At 45.6% G+C, this 26,974-nt stretch overlaps 1 protein-coding gene across 1 annotated transcript; it reads left to right on the top strand.

Annotated features, from left to right (window-relative positions):
• On the top strand, positions 1-25,154 carry gpr37b (G protein-coupled receptor 37b; the record flags this gene model as incomplete). Its single annotated transcript, XM_083757538.1, has 4 exons — positions 1-1,149; positions 1,348-1,716; positions 23,828-24,274; positions 24,771-25,154. Exons 1-4 carry the CDS (start codon positions 451-453, stop codon positions 25,152-25,154), a joined length of 1,899 nt encoding a protein of 632 aa, XP_083613664.1. The 5' UTR covers positions 1-450.
• Between the last annotated feature and the right edge of the window lie 1,820 nt (positions 25,155-26,974).

Below are 26,974 nucleotides of genomic sequence, written 5' to 3'. Positions count from 1 at the left end.
ATGCCTCTGGATATATATGCAAGTGCAACCATTTCGATTGGGCTACTTTGAAATATGTTACTTATACATTCGGATCGGATGATGGCCATGTGAATCGTTGTGTACTTTTATTAGCGGGACTAAAATCAAGGGAGAAAATCAGGGAGACATCGTAGCAGGTGTGGAGAGAGAGAAAGCACCCGCCCGTTTTGGACCGGAGACTACAATACACTAACTGCAGTTAAAACGTGGATTTAAACGTCATATTCGGAATAATGATGTTTAAGTCGGTGGGATTTCTTTACTTGGACGCTGCTGAGTTCTGCGTCGCGAATATGGGTGTTGACTGAACGGGAAAGAAAGATCACAGCACGATGCTCCTCATGCTGACGGACAAATAGCTCCGACGATGCACTTGTAAAAAATAAAAAATAAATAGAGGATTCTATCCGCGCACAATCACCGTGGACCATGCACACTCTGCCGCTGTGGACGTTATTCGTGTTATTATCACTGACAAATTGCGTCAGTAATGGGGAGGTTAAACGAACTAGAGATCGAGGCTCTTCTGACAACGGCACGGTCTACTTCACTGGCTGGACCCTCCATGGGTCCTCCTCTCCCCGGGAGCCTCGCCAGAACAAAGCCCGCGACCGAGCGCTCTCGGCGGGGCGCGCCACAGGTGCGTCCTCGGCGGAGGCGCACGGGCACGGGGCTGTTCATATGGGAGCGCCTAACTCCAGTCAACCGCGGAAAGGGGTGTTATTGTCGAGTGGAAAGAGGCGCGTCGTCGGGCATAAACACAACTCAAACCGGACGGCAGGACCCGCCGCCGTCGTCCCGCGCAAGGACCCGACGCGTCGTCGCCACAACAAGAGGAGAAAGTTGAATGGCGACGGCGCGGGGACGCTGGCAGGTGGACGCCACTACAATACGGCCGATAAGCCCTCTTCAATGGGCCACACGTGGGGAGGAGGGGCGGAGGGGGACCGGCGTAAAAGGGGCACAAAAGACGAGCACAAGAAAGACTCCAAGAGGGGGAGAACACGGCTGAACAAAAGCGCACTAGGCCCGGCCCCGCTGTCCGAGGCGGTGGCGCCATGGGAACCGCTCCCCAAGCCGCTGGCGCTCACCTCCACCGACCTGCCCCCCGACCTCTTCACTAGGACGGCAAGTATCCATTATCTTCTTAGTGATTAGGCTACTATTACTGTACAAATCTAATATATTTTTTATATTTTATCTTCCTTTTTATGAACCAATGACAATTCGACATGAAATTTTTTTAATTGAATTGATTATTGACTATTTTCAATATGTTCGATTATAGTTCAATTATAACCGCTGCAACCCCTCCTCTTCCCGCAGAGGGACGACCACACGTACCGGGATCTCAACCCGTGGGACGCCACGCCGATGACGCCCCCCAACTCGCCGGACTTCGGCAACGAGATCAAGAACCCGTTCTACCCGGTGACCAGCGAGACGTACGGCGCCTACGCAATCACCGCCGTGTCCGGCGTGATCTTCCTCGTGGGCATCCTGGGCAACATGGCCATCCTCTGCATCGTGTGCCAGAACTACTACATGAAGAGCATCTCCAACTCGCTGCTCGCCAACCTGGCCGTGTGGGACTTTACCCTCATCTTCTTCTGTCTGCCCATGGTCGTCTTCCACGAGCTGACCAAGACCTACCTGCTCGGGGAGTTCACCTGTAAAGTGGTCCCGTACCTGGAGGTAAGTTTCCATTCTGTTCTTGGAAATGTTGTTGTAGCGCACACACACACACACACACACACACACACACACACACACACGCTCCCTCTATAATTGCTATTCTGTTCTGACACTTGTTGCGATAAGAGGGAATGTTATATTGTCCTATCCCATTACAAACTATTCTATTGTGTTCTATTATGGCTTATGTATCAATATTGATGATTCAAACCATTATCATAAAAGCACAGCCAGTCATTCATTGGACAGTTGAAACGCTCAAAGCGAACATGGTAGCTGAACGAAAACAAATCAGAGGCAAATCACACAGTAATAAAGCTTTATGTACCGAAACAAAATGTGTTGGCATGCCAGACAACTGGTTGACCGCAGCAGCAACCGAGGCTGGGTCAGTGGTCAGGGTGGATAGTAGATCAGTATTCACTATTCATCATATTTGTGTCGGTAGAGCTCTAGCATTTGAACCACAAGCTCATGGGTTCAATCCCGGGCAACGCCAACTCAGCGTATGACTGGCAGAGTTTGGGTGTGGCAAGTCGTGCGGTTAAGTACTGGGAGCTGATGGTATAGGTGTGGCGCTCCACCTCAGCATTCCATCTCCCAGGGGTCTATAGCGCATTGTAACGGGGACAGATTCCTGTGCGTTACCGGCTGATACTGACAATAAGCCACTTATTGTCGGTACAATAAGCCTGACCGACATATTCAGCATCGACAAAACAATGTTCAAAAACAAAATGCTTTGACATGACCTATACATGGACAATTTCTACCAAATGTGGCTATAGCAGTCTTTCTCTTAGCAGGTCCACGCCATTTAGGACGAAATTGTACTGTACAACAGAAACTCGGATCATATCACATGCTCCAGTTTACTCATTTTCAACCTTACCGTATCAAGTTATAATCAGTCCTCGATGATGCTTATTACTTCCGTCTACTCGCTCTGTGACAGAAGTGAGCTGTGGACAGTCAACACTGATGACATGGACAATGGCTTCTATTTCAGCGAGCTAACTTTCCAGGAAGACAAAGACTATAGTCTTCATTTGTTTGGAACCCCCCCCCCCCCCACCCCCCATGATGTCATCGGTAGATTGTTTACAGCCCACCTCTGAGACACATAGAGCCACTTGACAGAAATTGTAGCATCTTATAATGAGCATTATCCTACTATTCTACCATATTTACTGGAATCCTATATTCCATCCTATAAAATGAAGAAACCTCTGTCTGTCTGGAACCAAGTTTTCTCCTCAGTGGGTTGACTGATTGATCTGTACTTGCACATGGGCATTGACCAATGGCATGTGTAGAGAGTGACAAAGCCAATTTCTCTCTTTCCCCCCAAATTTAAGCGACTTATATAGTGTTATTTTTGAACGGTCCTCGCAGTCTAGACAATGGGATCTGTAGGATGTGGTTGCAGTCCCATAGTCCGGATATAAGGACGGTGGGTGAAATGACCGGACTAGTTAATAATATATGAAGATACAATGGATGAAGTGTTCCTTTGAAGTAAACAGTGAGAAATCTCCACTGTCAATTATATAGTACAGTACAGTCTACCACCACCTGAATGTATACTGCACATACAGACATTTGTCATCACGCTAACGTGTCTGTGATTTGCTCACAGCCAGCCAGATAGGCGCTATGCTCTCCGAGCTCCAGTGTCACCCTCCTGCCACCTAACAAAGACATTTCTGTCTGTCACCCGTACACCTGTTACCAAAGAGACTGCCTCGCCTCTCCCTGCCTCCAGGCAACACACACAAATGGCAAATATGTTTAGGGATAATGGTGGCGCAAGATGTAGCCCTATAGAGTAAAATCCTCACTCCCATTTTGTTACATTTGTGCACACTCTCAGAGTAGGCCTATATGCAGGCCTATAGTAAAGTCCTCAGTATTGACTTATCGATTTGTAACTCAAGGTAGTGTACAAAGTAAACCAGCCGTCATCAGTCACTGGAGTAGTGTGCTGCACCTCACGCTGTATTTAGGTGTTTTCACTGTTTGTTCCCCGTCTACCAAAACAAACAGTGAAGACACCAACATACAGCGAGAGGGCAGTGTGTTTCCACAGGTAATCACCGCTGCACTACTCCAATGGCTGCACGATGACTGCTGCTATAGAGGGAAACGATGGGTTAAAACAGTTAAACACAGGGAGAAATTTGATATTATGCCTTTAAACGACCTCTGAGGTTTTAATACGGATGGAGAAAGTACGCAAGCAGCTACATTCAGTCAGATACACACAGACAAGCACGCACACATAGGCTATACATGTACTGTATGTAGGCTGCGGGGTGAGCATGCACACACAAACACTTTGTATTTCAGTATCTCACGCCCCAGTTCCCACTGTCTCACGTACAGTACAGTAAACCCACAAATTCCATTTACGCCTCTGCTTGCTTCTTTCACACAGTCAGCTTTCTTTCTCTGCTGTCTCATCTCACACACACACACACACACACACACACACACACACACACACGTGTTTCGGGGGAGGGACATGTCACACAGTGCACCTTGCTAACAACAGACATCCAATGCTGCTGTCACATTCACAGAGCCACATGAACCCCTGCATCCCCAGTCTAGGGGGAACAGTCTATTTAGATTGGCTAACCCTATAGAGTTAAGTAGTTAAGACTCAGTAATTACAGCGGTATCAGATTTAGCCAAACATCAATACCCATTGTACTGAGCAGGGCTTCTTAACCTATAGGGGTTGTGTTCCCCCCCTGGGGTCAAGATATAGAGCGCCAAAGTCCTGACGTCACTTGCTCATCCCCTGGTTCTGCCTGGTTCACGGAATAAGTAACTTCTCTATGGAGAATAGCATGGGGTCATCTTAAAATCGTTTCATATAAGCGTTCCAAAACAATACAGCGACAGGACAAAGTGCTTCTGCAGGTAAACACCACCACACTTTGTATATGTTATATTTAGTTAGTAACCCTGGTTATGGACCACTGTTCATTGAAATCCATTATTCCCTGCTCCAGAGTGTAGCCGAAGCAGGGACATGTAACTAGTATGACCGTCACTCTTGACCATAAATGTCAGATCAAGGTCACATGAAGGCTATTGTGTCTTTCAAGAATCATTATACAACTTCTCACGCTGCTGTGTGTGGTGTAACCGTGGTCGGAATGGCGCGTAAAAAATGCCAATTCCAAATTCTTTTGTCTGCTGAAAATCACAAATATTGAACTGGGTACGCTTCCTGTAGTTATTAAACCAAGGACAAACATCCATCATTGTTCAGGGGCCACCAGACCAGCAGCTTGCTCATGCTCGCCTGTTCCTGGGGGGGGGTCTGAGGTCATAGGGCCACGTGTGGTGTTTCTGGGGGGGGGGGGGGGGGGGGTCTGAGGTCATAGGGCCACGTGTGGTGTTTCTGGGGGGGGGGGGGGGTCTGAGGTCATAGGGCCACGTGTGGGTGTCCCTTTTGTCCAGGGTTCATGAGCCAAACAGACCAAGGTGACACTCGGAAAGGTTCCCATGGGTTTGACATTAGGGTTGGGCAATATAGGTTAGAGATATTATATAGATACCGGTATTGTTAGACTAGACATCGCCTGGGATTTTGGTGTTATATGATGATATGGCATAAGTCGCCTTTTATTATATAGATACCACTATTGTTAGACTAGACATCGCCTGGGATTTTGGTGTTATGGTGATATATGGCATAAGTCGCCTTTTCCTGCACTTAAGCCTTATTTTATACCTTTAAAAAAAGCTAAAATAGCACGTATAAAGGCTCACAACTCTTGGTCATTTGTTTAAAAGGTTTGCTTTCATGTTCTCACGTTTTTCTTACTCAGGGCTTGTTTTTCTGTTTTGCTTTTCTGATGCTACTGTAGGTGGCTCACCTACACCTACAACAAAGCAATTCTAGCTTACTGAGGCCACTATAAGTCTCTCTGTATGTGATGTATGTGTTTATTAGAGCGAGCATCCATCGAGGCAGTGATTCATGTAGCTCAAAGCTGTACTATAACACACACACACACACACACACACACACACACACACACACACACACACACACACACACACACACACACACACACACACACACACACACACACACACACACACACACACACACACACACACACCCCCTGCAGAGCAACTTACCTCACTTAACCCAAATTCAGTCACACAGGACCACAAGACGAGTCAGTAGTCAGAAATAGTACTGTTTTCCAAATGAGCAGTGGATGAGTGGATGTCACAGTGTGTGCAACTGTGCACTTGGGACAAATGGACAAAGAAAACATATATGTGATGTATATTTACTTTTATTCAGATACATTCAGATTAATCAAATATTTTGTGTGTAGTTTCGGGGTGATCATTCATTCCACCCTTGTAAAGGACAATACTTAACACAGTTAAGTACAGTAAATACACTATTTACAACAACTAGTAACGTCTCCCACTCGTGATGTCAAGACTATTCATACTTGGACAGCTGCTTTAAATAATAAATAAAGCAAGTGATATTGTTGTCTAGATCAGTGGCTGTCAAAGGTCTCAAAAACATAACACCTCGGCGCGTTCAGTGGTCAGATGGGTGGGCCTCCTGCCTTGAAAACCTTTATTTTACCAAGGTTTTAAAGAAAATAAATTACCATGATATGGAATAGTATATGCTGTTCTCTACCTTCAAGGAAGAGAATGACAGAAGAGAATGAGGGAAGGGGATGAGGAACCACAGCTACTGTGTATATGCAGCATGAGGGATGTGGGAATCTGTAGGCTCAGAGACAAATAAGAGATACAGAGATGGAAGCAGAGTGGTACAGTAGCTATGGAGCAGAAAGATGGCTGAGATGTAGGGTTAGAAAGAGAAAGACAGGATGAGGAGAGAGAGAGAGAGAGAGAGAGAGAGAGAGATGAAAAATAGGCAGGCTGTCAAGAGAGAGATGAAGAGAGCGACAGAGATGGAGAGACAGAGAAGCCGTAGCTCCCGAGAGAGAAGGAAAGAGGCAGGGCTGACATACAGAGAGCGAGAGAGAGAGAGATGGGGAGGAAGAGACTGCGGATGTCAGAAGATGCAAAGGATATGAAGTAGCTTTGGGAGGGTTAGAGAGAGACCGACAGACCGATCAGTGCGTTGTGTTCAGATTGGAGGTAATGCAACACATCGATCAGTTTGACGCACACTTTCACTTTCACTCATGTACTTGTGACATTTTACACACATACATTGTAGTTGTGCATACACGGCCACACAAACTATACCACAGCCTGTATATACTGTAGGCACATACTGTACATGGGTCAACACTGCACCGTGTGACCATTGTTTTAGGTGTACATGTGCGTGCACACACACACACACACACACACACACACACATACACACACACACACACACACACACACACACACACACACACACAGTGCGTGCACCTGTGCTCTATCAATCTCTACAGTTTCAATTACTGTGACCAAAGCCATTCCACAGACACATTCTAGATCTATTAAATATGAGTGGACACAGTAAAACCCCCAGTGTTCAGTTGGACCCTACACGGGTCCATTCGGTTCCATTTGTACACGCTTCAGAGTTCAATGAACATTGAGGATTTCACTGCGTATGCCTTGTCTCACAGCTCATCAGGTAGACAGCACATCCCTGCCTTCTGCCTGCCTGTCTGTCTGCCTGCCTAGCGGATTCGAATGCCATCAACACATTGGAAGGGACAAAATCACGTTTAATTGAATGATGCAGTAGACTACTATCCCACTGCAACCGTCCCCAGCGCAAAGTGTTATATTGTGACATTTTGGAGAAATTAGTAGAAATTGAAAAATTCAGTAGGCTGCATCTGTGCGTTGATCACGGCTACTGTTTTGACAGCGATGATGCACGTCCGACAATAATAACTAGGGATGAACAGATGTTTTCGTTCCCAACACTGGTACCGAATACCGATACCAGTGTTGTGATCTCGTGTTGTGTCTATAGCTATCTAGCTATATATCTCGTGTTGTGTTTATGTTTATAGCAGACTCCTCACTCATATGTGCACTTGAAATAATTGCTTTGTTTTATCCCCTTTTTTCTGTTTTGCCTGTGTATGTCATTATGCTTTGTAAATGTGAAGCGCTTTGGTTTGACCTTGGTCGATGTAAATGCGCTATACAAATGAAATTTGATTTGATTTGATTTGCAGTTTGGGCAACTCGAAAGCAAACTCCACATGCCCCAACATTGTATTTACCTGCCATAGTGTCAGCCCCTTATACCGTGTCGAATCGGTGCTTAGACTGGCAGTCGCCGATACCGATATGAACCGATATCGATACTTTTCTGATAACGATACAGTATCTGGGCATCTCTATTAATAACCCTGAAGCTCCATTCACACCAAAGAAGCTAGCTTCTGCTTTAGCTTCGTGGTCCCATGTTATCTCTATGCAGAGCAGCTTTTGCATTTTGAAGCTTGGAATGAACAGCTTTTTTTTTTTTGCGTTTTTTTTTTCTCCCCAAAACTTAACTTTAAAGCAGCTTTTAAAAGTTGAAGCTTTTAAAAGCTGCATCTAGCCAATCAGAGAACAGCGTGGTTTGAGGAGGCGGAGTTGAGCTCATTTCACAAAACCAAAAGCCTCTCCGAGAGCTGTCCGGTCCGATTCTCCGCATTAAAAAATATACTTTTTAAATAAGGGCTGTATATGAAATATGAATGGATATTTGGCAAGACCATAGCATATTTATCGAAAGAAATTCAAGTTTATATGAGAAACAAGTTGTCGAAGCGGTGAAAACAGGTTGTGTTCCGTGTTCCGTCTAACAAACTCAGTCTTAACCAGCCACGTAAGTCCCCTAACCTTATATCGGTCTTAACCAGCCACGTAAGTCCCCTAACCTTATATCGGTCTTAACCAGCCACGTAAGTCCCCTAACCTTATATCAGTCTTAACCGGCGTGCACGCAGTCAGTTGACAACACGCGTCGTCGCTGTCCAAACAGGAGCCGTGATCAACCGCACAGAATGCAGCCTACTGAGATCTTGGTAGTAGATGGTTATTGAGAGCATTCAATGCTCTGATTAAACAGGATTTAGTGCCTTCCAATGCATTGATGGGCGATGGCATTCTAAACGGTCAGTCGGTCTGTCTGTCTGTCTGTCTGTCCGTCCCTTAGCAACACAATCTCTCTCTCTCTCTCTCTCAGTGTGCCTTGCCTGCTATATGCCCGTGGCTACCTTGTCTTACCTATCTATATATCTCATCGATCGAATCAAGACATTTATCTCTCTCACACACACACACACACACACACACACACACACCTTCCAGATGGGTGGGACGGCCTTCCCTGCACTGGGGATGTACTGTCTCTCCGCTCCATCTATCAATCTCTGCTCCATATCTCTCCCTCTGTCTCTCCTGTCTGCACATCTCTCCTAAATTGTCTATGCCTTTCCTCGGTCTGCTGTCACTCTGCTCTGCTCTCTCTCTCTCTCTCTCTCTCCCTCTCTCTCTCTCTCTCTCTCTCTCTCTCTCAATCCATTATCAGTGATTAGAAAAAAGCCACAGGGGTATGGCTCGCTCACATGCGCGCGCACACGCACACACGCACACACGCACACACACACACACACACACACACACACACACACACACACACACACACACACACACACACAGGCGTACTCAGTCTCGTGTGTCCTCCTCTTAGCTCGGCTGATGTAATAGGCGCGGCGGAGTGTTAATTGGCAGATATGTAAATTATTCAGCATATATAATTAGCACGTGTGCATAATTGATGTCGGGGTTCATTCGTTCAGACAGCCTTTTGTCTGGCCAATGAAATTGTACCATCACGAGATGACGAGACCACACAGCAACACCGACACAAAGCAAAGATTAGCCGAACGCCAGGTTGTAATTAGGCAAAATGTTATAATTACTGACATACATGAATATACATCTGAGGAACGAAGCAGATGCAGAGTGACTGTCTGTGTTTGTCAAATGACACATTGTGCTAGAGCCCGACCGATGTCAGGTTCTTTTGGTCGGATGCGGATAACGAATTTGTCCGATGGGTCTGGCTCCAACTGCAGCGTTTTTGAGCGGTGCCTCTGCTCCATTAAAACCTCTGAAACCCCAGGGGGGTCCAGGAGGGAAAATAAAAAATATGGAACCTGAGACCTTGACCAGCCCCATTTTCCTGCTGAAAGCTGTTAATGAGGTGGACAGCCGCTGCCCCGCCGGCGGGAGATTGGGGCTTAAGAGGTTTTAAGGAGCTATGTGTGTCCGTATGTCTGTCCCTGTCCCTGTCTGTATGTCCAAGCACGGAAAGCTGCACCCCCTGAAGTGGCCAGTAGAGTACAGCACAGAGTAAAGTGGCAGTACAGTAGAGAGCACAGTGCACTACAATACAGTATACAGACCACAGTACAGTACAGTAACTACAATAAATGTATACTGTAGTTGCACCGCTCACTTCACACAGGTGTGATTTTTGCTTAGATCTGTCACCGTGAAGTCACAGGCACATTTCCACGTCTTATTTTATGTCTGCATGTGAATGTACATTATTAATAGAAAATCTAATCATAAAGAATAGAACACCAAGTGTGGGCAGAGTAGACGGATCATAGCCACACATACAGTGCAGTAATGGGGGCATTGATGTATAATAAAAGAGTACAATGTATTATTAACAACACTCTGCATTCACATCAATCTGAACACTTTGAGATAGGAGGTGACCGAACACAATGAAAGCCCCTGTAGGCTGTAGCCATGTATACACCGACAACAGCAGAGCTTTGGTAATATGGCAGGATACAATTCAATGGAAGATAATTGTTATCCTAGTGAAAATGCTGCTTTAGGCATTGGCCTTGGTACACACTACACATACAAATTGTCAGTGTTATAGTAAACCCAGAGAGTGTTCAAAACTAACCAAAATGGACCCTTTACAGGTCCATTTGGTTCCATTTGAACACTCTGAGTTCGATGAACATTGTGTACACACTGAGACAGATAGCAAAGCAATAGTGTGCACCGGAGAGGAGAGGAGAGTGTACATTTCCCAACAGGCCAAATTAAAGTGCTTGGAGGCCACTGTTGTCCAGAAGGTATATTGGTTGATATACTGTAGTTCTGGCCCAGCAGGCATCCGCTGCATACTGCATTATAGTCTCTACCTGTATGCCATCCTCAATCTCAATTCTCTCTCTCTCTCTCTCTCTCTCTCTCTCTCTCTCTCTCATTCAATTCAAAGTGGTTGCATTGGCACGGGAATGCATTTACAATTGTCAAAGAAAACAAACCAAAAGCAAATGCACCCTTTAAGGATATACACTGTACTGTACATGTAGGCCTACTAGTACAATAGCATATGTACAAACAGAGACAGTGTGACATTTCAACTTCACAGTGTAGTATAGGTACAAAACTAAAATATTAAACTAAAACAATATAACTAATATATACACTAGCATTATGATTGTCTGACTTTATCGTGATTTTATTCCACTGGACAGTTGTCCCAGCTCACAAACCTTGCTGCTGTTTGCGCACATTGTTTTACTACCCAGCAGATATGGGAGTCTTTATGCTTTCAAACTATCTTTGGGTGTTTGTAATCTGTGTATGTGTAAGTAATACTAAGTATGTGTCTCTGATGTCTTGGCACGGTAATGTCTTGGCACAATAAAAGGAGAGATCAAGTTGTTGCGAAATTGTATTGCATAAAAGATAACATTTTGGAGATTAGATTTACATTTAAAGGGGAGTTTCACACACGCTGTTTTCTTACCGTATATGAAGACACGTATCCATTCGACACCGAATTAGCAGATTTATCGTCCGTATCGATCAAACGCTAGAACTCTTATTCAATCGCACAATTAGTTTTTTGTTTACATCTGTTCTAGATGATATGACATGCGAGTCCGTGCAGTGTTTATGCTGCAACTCTTCCTGTTCTACGTGAGCTGACGTTAGATTATGATTTTCTTAAAGGACCATATGTTTATTTATTTTTGGTCAAAATACATATTTGTCTCCACCAGGCCGAAGGCATGTGGGGAGAGTATGTTTTGCACTCCGTCCGTCCGTGTGTCCGTCCGTCCGTGTGTGTGTCCGTCCGTCCGTCCGTGTGTCCGTGAGCAGCTAATCTCGGCCACCGTTAACCCGGTCGATGCCACATTTTGCACACACACTCCCTCGATGCCAACGATGAACCTCTGCCCCAAACTTTCCAGAACGGCCTGTTATAGCGCCACCAGGAGGCCGCTTTGTGCAAAACAAGTTTTTGCACAGTACACCTACAGATTTTGTCCAAACATCACGCAAATTGGTACACAGTCTCTCTAGAGCCATTCAACGAAACCAGTCTTTCAGATTTCTCAGACTCCATCCTGATTGGTTAAGATTGGCTTCCAAAGTTCACAGGAGTGCTCAGTTTCAAACAAAATGCTGCAAATCATGAACACATCGCGTGATTTCCGTGAAATTGTGCACCCACATTCCCACTAGGCCGAGGACGAAATGCCACATGAACAATTTCAACTCAGACTCAAGGTGGCGCTATAACTGGCCGAAAAGTGTTTTTACCTCTAACTGCACGGATCTGTGGATAACTTTGTATGCCAACTCCCTAGAGGAAAAACGTTTGCCTGGAATTTTTCACATCTGCTCTTTATAGCGCCACCAGGAGGCCCACATATGTAAAACACATTTTCTATTATTACTCCTTCAGATTTTATCCAAATTTCACGCAAATCGGTATACACTATCTCCATAGTCATGTGATCAACACGGAGCGCCACCATTTCCCATCTTCCATCCTGATTGGCTAAGATTGGCTTCCAAAGCTCACACGATTCGTCCATTTCGAAAAAAGGCCACAAATCACAAACACAGTGTGCAATTTCCGTTAAATTATACACGCACATTTTCACTAGGCAGAGGACGACATGCCACAATTTTTTCCTCAAAATCAGCCTCGCGGTGGCGCTATAACAGGCCAATTCCTGTTTTTAGCTATAACTGCATCGATCTGTATACAACTTATGTATGCACACATGGAAAAACATTGTACCTGCATCCCTCCAACACGAACCTCCGGCCCAAATCTTCCTCAACAGCCTGTTATAGCGCCACCATGAGGCCACAACCTGACCTGCCCTGGTGGAGACCTGTGCCGATTGGCACTTTGTCTAGTATCAACATGATTTTGTGAAAATAAAACGGTTAGGAAGAAATTCCCCTTGAATGCATAAGATTAGCTTTTAATAGGGAGAATCCCCATTGGAGTCTAGACGCTGGTGGTGGCAGTGCAGATGTAGTAGTATCAGAGGCAGTGATATTTAAAGGCATGCCGAGTCCAGCCTGGGCTGACTGCAGATTGGCTAGAAGTGCTCGCCTCTCTGCTGATGACAGAGATCTTCCTTATTGAACCTTCGCTTAGAGCTACATTTGGCAGGTAGGAAGTGTATAGCTCAGTTTCCACCAGTGGACAAACAGTCTGTCTTCTCTTGGGAGCCTTTGGCTGCCTTTCTTGGTGTCAGTGGACACAGCAGACTGTGCCCACTGAGCCTAGCCCTAGGCTATAGAAGCCAAGGCTTCTCTTTGTTTTGTGTCGGTCACAGTGCTCAGGTATTCTGCCGCTGTCTATTCATTGTTTATGGCTAAATAGGATATCAATTTGCGCTGGTTCTGGGTTAATTCCAGTGTTTCTTTTTGTTCTCATATAATTTGGCTTATGGTCCAGTGGATATGTTCTGTCTGGTGACTGTGCTTGTGCACATAATCCAGCTGGCTGAGGTGGCATATCTCTAATAGGTTAACCCCTTCTAGGCGGGAACCCCTTTTGGTGTTTTAAGCATTATGTTATACTTATACTATACTATAAAATAGCAGATCTACAAGCTCTTAGCGAGCTTGTAGATCTTCTATTTTTGAAAAATCTTGAAAATGTGGCGCAAATCTTTGAATATATATTCGTTCAGAGCGAATATTTTAACTCAAATATTTGCTTCTGGGAGGTCCCTAGAACTACATTGGGGGCCCGCAGCCAAATACAGATAATTCTGGGGGTCCTTGACGTGAAAAAGGTTGATCACCACTAACATAGAAACATAGGTTTTTCAGAAAATTGTCTGATTTAGAAGGCATTTGTAGAATCGTCCTCAGGTCTTGTTATGGAGCGTGTCTGGGTCACTTTCCTTTACATAAATATAACATGTAAATACTCTCTTTGTAATTGTGTTGGATGCATAGGATGCATTGCAGAATTCTGCATTCAGAGTCTCAATTTTGTGTTTCTCCCACTTTTCAAGTTCTTCGTTGGCAAGTGGACATCAGACCACACAAACACACACACACACACACACACACACACACACACACACACACACACACACACACACACACACACACACACACACACACACACACCTTTAAATGTGCCAGAGAAACAAAGAGCTACTCCCAGTAGTCTGTCTCTTGTTCTACTAATATGCATGACCTACAACCTGCATGCGTGCGTGCGTGCGTGCACTAAATCTGTCTCTGTGTTGAATATCTGACCCAATCCAGTCAAGACCAGACTATAACTCTTCACACACGCACATGCGCGCACACACACACACACACACACACACACACGAGAGAGATGGTGTCAGCCTCGTTGTAAATCCTCTATGTGCATTTCAATGCATTTTCAATTCACGTGCATGTGTGATTGTGTGTGTGTTGTGTCAGTTTCGAGTGTGTCTATGTATTCAAATGCATGAACATGTGTGCGTGTGTGTGTGTGTGTGCGTGCGTGCATTATGATTGTGTTAATGTGACTGCTGTTGCTTGTGTGTTTGTTTACGTGTGTGTATGTGCTTTCGTGTCAGTGCACATCAGTGACAGCCCATTCATCAGCAGATAACAGCCATTTCCCCTTACAGCTCTTTTAGACACAATATGGCTGCCGTCGTTCCCCCCAAGTTGCAGTTAACCTCCAATTAATAACATGAGCCCTCGGTGCCACTGGCTCCCAGGGCCCTTCAGCCAGAAAGCTAATGGAGCATTAGCAGCAAAAACAGAACCGGGGGGAGTGTCTCCCTCATTTGTGGCACAAATACAGCAGCCTTGCTTTTGTTGGTGATTTTTGTGTGGAAATGAAAAATATGTTGTGCTTTAATTAGCCTAGACCTATAATATACCAAATATATATTCAAATATATTTTGGAAACATACCAAATATGTTTTTGTTTCTTTGTTTTTCCTGTCGGCTGAGGTTGAATAGGTGATTAGGATTCCTGGTCTAGGTTGCCCCAGCTCTGTGTAAATTCAAACTATTTATCATTTAGGTTTAACCACTTGAACCCCATGCTTGCCTATTCTGGGGGGACATTTGTGAGCAAGAGGTGTAAAGTCCTCCTTAAAACAGTGACTATCATGGTGTATCATTTTGATAACTTGGAGGATGAGGAGAAGGAAATTACAGATTGTTTACATTCACTTTTCACTGAGTGAATCTGGCGTTTCCATTGTAAAATCAAACAATTTGCACAATTAGTGCAACAGGTCACTCTATTTTAACCCCAAGACATTTCCTGGGAAATAAAGTTGTGAAATGAGTGGCTCACGTCTAAATATGTCCTGTGTTCTCCTCTGCTTCATTCAAAGGCCATCATTTATTCAAAGCACTTCTGCAAGCACAACGTTAAAATGCTGTTATTATACGCTTATTAAATCTGCCTCAACTTTAAATGCTCTACCATAAATCTTCATGACCAAAAAAAAGAACGAAAATAAATTGCAAAATCTGCAAAAGCAAGATACATTTGCAGTCGGTGCCAGTTGATGCATGATCCCCCAAGATCACACTGCAGAGGGGGAGACATCAGGTGCTGGGGGAGGGGCTGGTGTCCTAAAGGTCAAGGTCGCACTGAAACGGGAAATGCCCATAAAATGGGAAAGCCCCTATATGGACCTTTTCTTTTCTTTTCTTTTTTAATTGACGTTTTCGGGCCGGGTAGGACATAAAATGTGTGCTAATTAGTAAGGCCAGGTGGGGCCTCGGGCCAGCCCAGTTAGGGCCCAGGTAGGGCCGGGCCTTAATTTTCAGGCCTGTTCAGAACTCTAGTTTTCGCTGGCTGCCGGCCGCGGCTGCTCTAATAACTTTGTGGTGGGCACGTCTAGAATTTGAATGGACAGGTATCAGTCAAAATGGAGACATCGACAACAAACCATGTACAACCCAGATTCGGCACAAACAAGGGACTAAATTATTTTCGCTCCTATGCCACCAAAATGTGGAACGCCCTACCAACAGTCATTAAGACATGTGAATCCATTGACTCCTTCAAAACCGCTCTCAAAGGGCACCTACGGATGGCTGCAATTCGAAACTGGCCTCTGTAAGATCTGAATCTGAATGTAACGAAAGGTCTATGACACAGCTCGGACAAAAATGTTTGACAAAATTCCGCCTGTAGTGAAGACCAAAATAGGGATGCTAATTTAAAAGTGGTTAAGGGCTGTAGCTGCATGTGGAATGTCACGTCCAGACTTCCACTGAATAATTGAATAATTTATATTCAATTTGGGCATAATGAAACAATGTCACCCCAGTTTCCTTGTGAACTCCGGCTGGAGCAGAAAAATATGAAGTTGTAGTAATAATAACATACATGATTTAATCGAACCATGATGAATAGCTGATAACAATATCTGGGCCAATAGCCAAGATTATAAATAAAAAAAAATCCATGTACACTATCCTTGTACACACTTGTATTGTGTGCATCAATGCACCATCCTCTTCTCTCATTCAATCCTTTCCTTGTAGATAAGGCCAATGTTGAATATAATGTTTAGAAACAAAACCTCTGCGTTTTCAGGCATAAAATCAGGGCGCCTGTGTCGGATTTTATTGCAAAAAGTGTCCGTTCTTCTAGCCTGATGCCAGCTCTGCTGTCATTTTGCCAGCGTACAGTAGCGTGACCGGGAAAATGTCTAATAGAAAAATGGGTGTCAAACTCATTGTACTTCACAGGCCATTATTTATTTTTGTCTGTGCTTGCTTACCTTGCCTCCAACGCTGAAAGGCATGAATGTTGTCATCATAGTATTCATTCACAATACTCAATACATGATGGGTAACAATGCTTTTCCTATGGATTTCAGGCACAGGACTTAACAGGAATGTGTATACTATTTACACAGTTTTGCTGCTCACTCCGTGTTCCACCCGCTATTTGTTTCATGTGTTTAATTTGCCGTTGTTTAATAATTAAAAAGAAAGGGCGGATTTGTCGTGGACCTGGTGACGAGGCCGTCGAGTCATGATGACGAAACCGTAAATCGAGCAGTGCTCTGGGATGCAAGGGCTTCTGGGAAAATGAGTCCAATGCAAGTGAACTGGGCTCTGCGAGCCCTTGCAGCCTGTTGTCGTTTCGATCGCGATGGTCGCATGTTTTTTCTCTTCTACAACAACCCATGGAACTATTTTCAGGCGGATTTTCATGGACTAAAGACGCAAATACTTTGGCGTATGCTCTAAAGTTAAAACAATCTAGGCAGCCTAGGTAGGATGGATATATTAATTTAAAGCCCTGAAAGTGTTAATCAGCATTTCATACTTTATCGCTGCAGGCTTTCTGCCTTTCTGCCCCGTGTCTACGCAATTGGGCACAGCTTCCCAACGTGTGTGCCTTCACCAGAAGTGCTGGTACTTCGTTATAAATAGACTCATGCCATGACTCATGAGAGTGCCCGAGTGTCACTGTACCGGTTCATACCGGCTCAATATTCAACTACTGTCTGCAACAACTTTTGTCGTTCATGAATATTCCAATTTCCAGACGTAGCCTGGAAGCATTTGAGCACAGTGCATTTGTGCAACCAGCAGACTTCAGTGTGACAGGGTCGAATATTATTTTCAGACAAAATAGTGTCAAATTCATGCTGAGGGCTGAGTCCCTTGGTTGTAATAAAATTAGCCATTTTGATTAATACACTCTGGCATTGTCCATGTTCTGGCTTTTGTACAATAACGCAGCAGTACCACATCCACAAATTCCTCTGTGGCAGTCCTGAGACTCCAGAATACATTTTCCGAATTGAGTTTCATGAATCATGTCGGTTCTTATTTAGAAGGCAGTAAATTACTTCACTTTGTCTTTTAGTTTAATGTAAAGTATCTCCTGCAAGGTCTTCTGAGTCTCTCTCAAATTGATCCATGTGGGTTTCACAACCCAGATTGAGGAGATGTTATAGCCTATTTATATCATATTGATTGCTCTGCAAGCAATTTCCCCCTCAAAATTGATTTCTTCTTTTCATAATCTTTTAAATCAACTACTTTGATTTGATTTACTGCGTTATAAATGAGAAGTTACCTTCCCTGTCGCTGTTTACAGTAACCTTTGAAGAATTATGGCGTCTTAATTGTACCTCTATTTCATGAAAATCCTGCTGAAAAATAAAAAAAGTCCCATCGCTTGTTACTAAGTCGGAAAATTATCCACTTCCGTGATGCGAATCAAAAACACAGAACAGAGCGAGAAGGATCCGACCAGGAAACCCTGTTGACTTGCATTGAACTCAGTTACCCAGAAGCCCTTGCAAGCCAGTGATTTCCAGTTACGTCATCATAAAGCGTCGTCCTCGTCACGAGGTTCGCGACAAAGCCGGTATTTAAAAGTTATCAGAAAACGGTGAATTAAACATATAAAACAAAAGGCCGGTTTAGTGGATTCGGCAGGAAAAGACAATGGGAAAAAAGACAGTTTTAGTGGGTTCCGCAGCGAAACTGTTAACTCTTGCACTCCAGTCATGATAACAAATTTATGTGTACAGTATATAGCGCTTTTCTAATTAAGCAAGGTTTCAAAGGGTTTACAGAACACGGTAAAAAAGCAGCATGAGCAGTCATGTCTGTATGTCCCTTGCTTACAGACCTTTACCACTGTATTGTATTCTTTCTCTCTTTATTGTACACTGTGTCGCCATCATACAAAATAATTTGCATAATATATGCAAACCGACCCTCACCTTCACACTTTACTGGCAAACACCTGACCATGAACACACATACAGTATACCACTCATACACATATTGTATAGTGTCCTCTGTTTATCTCATTGCGCGCATACACACACAGCCCCCCTCACCCCATGCCCTCCACACACTGCATACATAAAATAAAAATACACACAAACATATCTTTACTCCCACACACACACACACACACACACACACACACCATCACTAGGCCTGACTCTCTCACTCACTCTTGTCTCTACTCCAGTACCCAGTACAAAGCAGAGCTTGTTTGCGCCCCCCACCCCCCCCCCCTACCCATCTAACCCCTTGACACACACGCACCCTTCCCTGATCAAAGGCTTGCTTCCTGCCTCCTATGTGACAGCCTTTAAAACTGTTCCAAGCCTGTTGTTCACAACATGAAAAATTTACCTCACATACGCACCTGACTCAGTGTGTGTGTGTGTGTGTGTGTGCACGCACGCACGCACGCTGCAGGGATAAAGTTTGCCTTTTACTTTATATTCTACGAAGCAGAGCACCAAATTAGTATGAGGTTGGTAACAGCTCTTTATAAATCTAAGGCCTTCGTTCGTAGGTACTTTCTGAATGGCAAAGAAAGTCTTATAATGCAAAAACAGGTATTGTTTATAAAGGCTTTCACTAATGTGGGATTCAGTATTAATGTTTTATGTCACAGGCTCATTTCCTCCATATATCTTCTATCTTATATAACCGACAAACTAACCAACCACAAGGCCCCTGCGCTGGTATATTCATAATGAGTAATCTCTCACAATTCACAATAAACAAAATCACAAATTCACAACACAGTACAAGCTTTGCCCAATGAATGTGTGCGTGCATATGTGCATGCGTATGTACATGATATGTGCATGCGTATGTGTGTGCGTACAGTATGTGCATGTGTGTGTGTGTGTGTGTGTGTGTGTGTGTGTGTGTGTCCGTGTGTGCGTGCGCATGTGCGTGATGTGTGCATGACTCAGATGACTACTGGTGGTCACTATACCCTGCTGACCCCTTGCTGTTCCAACTGGTCACTCCATCATTAGACTCCACCAACCTCTGTGGGAGTGTGTGTGTGTGTGTGTGTGTGTGTGTGTGTGTGTGTGTGTGTGTGTGTGTGTGTGTGTGTGTGTGTGTGTGTGTGTGTGTGTGTGTGCGCGCGCGCGTGCGTGCGTGCAAGACAGAAAGAGAGAGAGAGAGAGAGAAATTAGATTTAATGCGTGGGTTTGCATCATGGTTACAGTGTACGTACATGCGTGTGTGTTTAGAGCAGAGGAGTCATGGCACACTGGGGCCATCTGGGAAACAACGGTAATTAAGTCAGAGAAGAAGATGGAGAGATGGAGAGAGAGAGAGAGAGAGAGAGAGAGAGAGAGAGAGAGAGATGTCTTGAAACAGGATGGTGGGAAGAATGGAAGGCAGGAAGGAGAGAAAGAGGTCCAAGGAAGAGAGTGAAGGAGGGAGACATAAATAGAGAAAGGGCCTGGAGGGAGGGATGGAGGGATGGAGGGAGGGAGGGATGGAGGGATGGATGGATGGTGATAGAAAGGGGAACAGAAGTAGAGAAAAGAGACAGCAGGTCGTTAAGTGAGAGCATTAAGTGTGTGAGAGAGAAGCAACAAAGGGGGGGGGGGGGAGAGAGAGAGAGAGCATGTGGAAATAGAAGAGAAAAGATGGAGGACTGAACAAAGAGGAAGACGGGAGGCAGAGTGAGGGAAGGTGGAAGGTTGCCAGAGAGGAGTGAGAGACACTGTACAGTAATGAGAGGGGGGAGTGATGGTGGAGAGTTATCTAATATACTGACACACACGCGCGCGCACACACACACACACACACACACACACACACACACACACACACACACACACACACACACACTAACAGCAGCTGCAGAGCGACACTTTCCAGATCTTTTCAGCCAAATGAGTTGTAACCTAGCAGGAGCAGATGTTCTCACCTCCTCCTCCGTTGCAAAGGCTTTTAAGACAATAATTGCGTTACAAAAACAAAAACAAACGAGAGCCAGGAATAATAATGTGTTTTCTAAGGTTTTTTCCCCCACACTGAGGATCTCACACGCACGCACGCACGCACTCCCCATCTCTCCCCATCTCTTTAGAAAACAGAAAAAGCATGTTCAGCTCGGTCGCCAATTTCACATTTTTCACGTCATCGCCCGGCCCGGTGATCTGAAACAACACGTTTGGTCATAGTTTTGTGCCCCCAATGTTTAATGGAGAAATGCTGTACAAAGAAAGTCATGAGGTAAACTCAATTTAGTTTCCCTTCTCCAAGTACTTTCTTTACTTATTTCTAGTCAATTCTCAGTTGACCAACATTTGGTTTTCACATACTTATGTAGTATTAACCTCTTAATCCCTACATACGTCACAGACCCAGGTCCCCCAGGTACCTATCCTTGAGCCCACTCCTTTTTCCCTCCTCCACCAAATCTCGTAGCCGAAAATATCCGCTATTTTCGTCAAATATGTGTGTATTCTGCACATTATGTGTGTTCTAAACGAACACAGGATTTGACAGTGTAGTTTGAGTTGGTAGCGATATTGCGTTGGGCAGCTGTAAATAACGTCCTTATATAACTGGCATTCTCTCTCACCCCTGGTGGTCCCATCGCTGGGTGTGAGAAAATATCCCCCCCCCCCCCCCCCCCCTTCCTCATCCTATCTCCATCCCTCTGTCTCCATCTTGGGTGCCATCTGTTTCACATTCCCTCTTCAAGCATTGAAGCATTACGGGGGGCTTTTCAGCTTGCTACAATGTAGAGTTTAATACAGTCAGTGGTAGAATAAGTATTCGGGGCCTGGGCCGTGGCTCAGCGGTCCAGGCACCTTGGCTGGTAATCCAGTCTGGTAGGGATGCTCCGATCAATCGGTGGCCGATCGATCGTGGCCGATCACCGATCGATCGTATCGGAACGGCCGTGCAAAATCCACCGATCCGCGAAACCGATCAACAAATCAAAAATCTGCGCAGTTTTGCATCCAAAATAATGTGTCACTTTCTCGGTTCGGCACCGCTACTGGAGAAATATAGCGCTGTCGAAGGCAGCGCAACTAAAATCCCCCCCCCCCCCCCCACACACCCCAGGGAGAGAGAGAGAAAAGAGAGACAGAGCGAGAGAGCACTCACGTCTTCACCCAGCGGGCCCCCGCGAATCCCGCAATTAACCAGATACAGAGATTATATAACCTATAATAGCCTACACTTTAGCAAAATATCATGTCTGATGAGAATGTACTGTGCTGGACTGTACAAGCACCGTGGAGTCTGTCTCACAGAACAGACATCCTCAGCCACGCTCCAAAAGTGGCAGCACCTGGCTGTCACTCATAGGCTAATCACTCTGTGAGGACTTGTGTGGACTTCCACAACGGACTTTTTCGCTTCTAAACCCCTTCTTGTTGCTTTTCCCTGTGTGCGTCACTCAGCTCCGCAATAAGGTGAAACAGAACACAAAGATGAGTAGCCTATTTATTAGCTTAGCGTCAGATTTGTTTGTGTTGGAGCGCCTCAGCTCGGTGAAAGAGTTCATGGTCAACCTCTTCCAGAGAGAGATGGAGACACTACAAACTCTGCTGGAGACACAAAACAACGCAGCACCTCTCTCTCTCTCTCTCTACGTCTCTCTCTCTCTCTCGTGTGTGTGCACTGCTGCGTAATGTCACAGACACAGACGCGATCAATGATATGTAGCATAAATAATAGTCAAAATATAACACTTTCCCTCCATCTGTGACTGTGATGAGCTCCTCACACTGTCACACACATAACTCCTCTCTCGTTCATGCACGCCTGCTCAAATTAGCAGCAACTGTTTGCGTAAATTATTATTATTTTTCCGTTGGGGGGGGGGGGGGGGGGGTGAGGCCCGGTCGTGCTGTCTCACCACCCAGTCCGGCCCAATGTTGTTCCGCCACTGGTTGTCAACACATGCTGAGTTGACAAAGATTGACAGATTGATTAGGCTGTGGAAGTATTCACACTACTTTAGTGTGGATTTATTGGTATTGGCAATTTAAGGACAGGAGGAGGAGAAGGTGATCAAGCAGCTCCACAAGACCACAACGTTACATTGGTACAGTAGGCTCAAGGCTGCATTTTGTCCCTTTTTTTTCTCTCGAGGGTGCATGAGATGATGGGAGCCCCTCCAGCAGGCTAGGGAGCCCCGCTCAGGTTAGCGGAAAATGACCGCGGGGCGCGGGTTGCCAGGTTTTTTTATAAGTAAAAAAAAAAAAAAAAAAAAAAATTATAATTTTTTTTATAAAAAATATTTAAAAAAGATCGGGATCGGAATCGGAATCGGCCGATCTTAAAAAAAAAGATCGGTGATCGGGATCGGCCCCCAAAAACGTGATCGGAGCATCCCTACAGTCTGGCAGTGTGCCAGACTTTAAATAAAAGCGAAAGCCACAAAAAAGTACTCAGATTTTTTTTTACTAAGAATCCTTTCCCCAATCCTTTCTGTGTAGCCTAGAACCAGAAAATCAATTATTTGGGCCATGTGATCAGTGACGGAATGTAGAATGTTTTATTGTTCAATAAACGGAAACAGCATATGACTTGAACACCTGTTAAAGTATGTCCAGCCAATTCAGTTTTATCGTGTACAAGTGCTACAGTATGTCTTACTCAAGTGAAGCTGAATATATAATCATATGACATTATAAAATGTACCCGCCTCTCTCTCTCTCTACCTCCCTCTTTGTCAGTCTCTCAGTTGCTCTCAATTTAAATTCAAGAGGGAGTATTATGATTATTCAACAGGCATTAGAGATTGTGCCGCCCGTGCCAAAGAATATAAGTGCTTAACACACTATTAATATATGCTAATATAGCTTTTCTCTCTCTCTCTCCCTCTCTCCCTCTCTCTCTCTCTCCCCCTTAGCTTCTACATTCTGCTCTTGGTGGCTAATTAATGTCTTTCAGCCTGTGTAATGTACTATACATGTTTCATTAATTTGCTCTTATGTTTATTGATAGTGAAATCACCTCTCTCTCTCCCCCTGCCCCCTCCAGGTTGCCTCTTTGGGCGTGACCACCTTCACGCTGTGCGCGCTGTGCATCGACCGCTTCCGCGCCGCCACCAACGTGCAGATGTACTACGAGATGATCGAGAACTGCACGTCCACCACGGCCAAGCTGGCAGTCATCTGGATCGGCGCGCTGCTCCTCTCGCTGCCCGAGCTGCTCATCCGTCAGCTGGTGGTGGAGGAGGACACGGACCTGCCCGACGAGCCGCCCGTGGAGCGCTGCATCATCCGCATCTCCACCGGCCTGCCGGACACGCTCTACGTGCTGGGCCTGACGTACCAGGGCGCGCGCCTCTGGTGGTGCTTCGGCTGCTACTTCTGCCTGCCCACGCTCTTCACCATCGGCTGCTCGCTGGTCACCGCCCGCAAGATCCGCCGCGCCGAGCAGTCGAGCGCGCGCGGCAACAAGAAGCAGATCCGCCTGGAGAGCCAGGTGAGTGTACTAGTAGGGGTCACAGTGGCATTGTGATTGCATAGACGAAATGTTCCAAAACATACAATAATCATTGTGTTCATCTTCAAGTGAATGAAATATTTATATTACTACAGGTAGTTCTTCTGACCAAGCAATTGGTTGATATATAGGCTTTCCAGCCGTGCTGAAATGGGCAGCACACCTAGCTGCTAATAGAAGATTTGAGAACGGATTAATCACATTAGAAATGTCATTAGTTGTGCTGATTAGTGATTAGACGTTTTGTCAGAGCAGCAGCATTATTAACTTAGGAATGGAACAAAAAATGGCAGGTAGCCTATACGCTCCTGTATTTTAACGAACTAAATAAAAAATGTTATTTATTATGGTGGTACATGGAGCTCAAAAATATTTTCTTAGGTGGTACTTCGGTATAAAAAGGTTGGGAACCACTGGTCTAGAATGAACTGCACCGTGGTGAATAAAGCTCTGTCTGTCCCGTCCGTCCCTCCAGATGAACTGCACCGTGGTGGCGCTGGCCATCGTCTACGGCGCCTGCGTGGTGCCGGAGAACGTGTGCAACATCGTGTCGGCGTACATGGCGGCCGGCATGCCCGAGCGCACCATGGCCGTGCTGCACCTGCTCTCGCAGCTGCTGCTGTTCTGCCGCGCCGCCGTCACGCCGCTGCTGCTGCTGCTGCTGTGCCGCCCGCTGGGCCGCGCCTTCCTGGAGTGCTGCTGCTGCTGCTGCGCCTGCTGCTGCGAGCACGCGCCGCCCTCGGCCGCCGCCAGCGACGACAACGAGCACGAGTGCACCACGGAGCTGGAGCTGTCGCCCTTCAGCACCATCCGCAGGGAGCTGAGCAACTACACCCCGCCGGCCGGGTCAAACTGCTGAGGGGAGGAGGACGGGGGGGTCCCTACCTCCTCCTCCTCCCTGGGTCTTAATGCTATAGGAGATGGTCTGAATCACTGGTTCTCAATGTGGGGTGTCCACGGACGGCCAGGCGGTCCAAATGGACCCTTTACGGGTCTGCAAAAGGCCAATACAAGCTCTTTCCGACGTTTCCGGAAAGGGAGGTGATGTAACTACAAATTGACGTCATTCGGAAGTTCTGATGGGCGATGAGCTTTTTTTCCCCCCACAGAACTCCGGCACCCTCGGACGTCCTGACTGTCCGTTGTAGTGCGGAAAGCCCGTCCAAAGGGGCGTGTTGTTTTTCGACGTTGGAAGGAGCATGTGTTGGCCTCAACTCTGAGAGTGAACAAACAACGGAACAGGTCCGTTTGGACCACTGAGCATTTTGCAGTGTAGGATCAGGGGTCCCAGGGAGCCCATTAGTCGGTGGACTAATGGACATATTAAACTGGGGGGGGAGGGGGGGGGGGGGGGGGGGGTTGAGATCATCAGTGGTCTAAATGTGTCACTGGGGTGGAGGCTTTAGGCCCTGGCTCCTCATTTCCTCAGCTTGGACTAGATGAGGTTTGGCATCAACCGGCTAGGAACTGAAACCGGGTAGCTGCTACGCCTCTCTCACTAGGGGAGTCCTGGTGTTCACTGCCAGGTGTGGAGGTTGTCTACCTGCTGCTGCTCGCTCATATACAGTTGTGTTTTTTCCTATAAGGCTGGACTACCGTAGATGTTTCACCCACACCGGACACAACAGTCTCTGTGCATAGGTGTAGTTCCCTTCTCTAGAACGTGGCATACCTTTGTCCTGTTCCAGTTCCATTTTCAAACCTGCTGCAGAGCCAACCAAGCGGAGCTATGGGAAAAAAGAACTGGAACAGGTATTCTGAAACCACCTTCTGAAAACTGAGACTAGGGTTTTGCACAGAGCCAAATTTGAAGTAAGCAGTTAATCTCCCATTAGTCCAACTGCCACTGGAGCACAGTCAGCTCGCCTCTCACCAATGAGCTGTCTACTAGCCCATGCTTAGTACTTTTCACACTACACTTTCACACTTCTAAATAGTGAGAATGTAAACCTGAGGGGTTAATTCAAATGACGGCCTGTGCTTGGGCAATGACCCAAACCCTTCAACTGAACTTCTTAGTAATACTTAGACGTAAACGGCAAGCCTAGTTTCTTCGTAGTCTGGTAATTAATTTCTAGAATGAGTGTATGACAACATTAGCCAAAATGTCATTCAGCTAGTGCCCAAAATCCTTAAGTCCCAAACCTGATCTTAATACTGTTCTTTCAATGTATAACATGAGTTTATATCCTCATGTTTTACCAGGCTCAGCTTAGACTTTGTAATAGCCTGGGGTGCTTTCAACAGAAGGACCAAAATCACAGAAGAAAACAAAAACGTCCAGTAACGAGTAGGTTGTCTCCAACTGTTAGTGGGTCGTCCCTGTTGGACACGTTCTAAAGCCTAAATAGAAAACCAACCTAAGACCTCGTACTGTATGCTTAAACATACCGTACTCCCTTTTATTGACCTACTGTATGTAGCAGTCTAAGGTTGAAATCAGGTCAGTTATACTAGGACCCTGTTTCTCAAAATGGGGTTCTGAGAAATGGGAATCACCAGGGTTCCCTGGCGGTCTGTCACTCTGAGAGAACACAAATGGTGTGTTAAATTAACAGATGGTTGTACAGTGTAGGTTGGGGTCCCAGAGGTAAACAATAATAACAATTGCGGGGTGCCACAAATAAGCCCACTTATGGGAAACACTGCATTGCTCAGTTGCAGGCACACTGTCTATGT

This window comes from Protomyctophum parallelum, assembly GCF_964188405.1.
Source record: "Protomyctophum parallelum genome assembly, chromosome: 22".
In the NCBI taxonomy this organism is placed as follows: Eukaryota; Metazoa; Chordata; class Actinopteri; order Myctophiformes; family Myctophidae; genus Protomyctophum; species Protomyctophum parallelum.
This window is presented reverse-complemented; position numbering and strand designations above follow the sequence as displayed.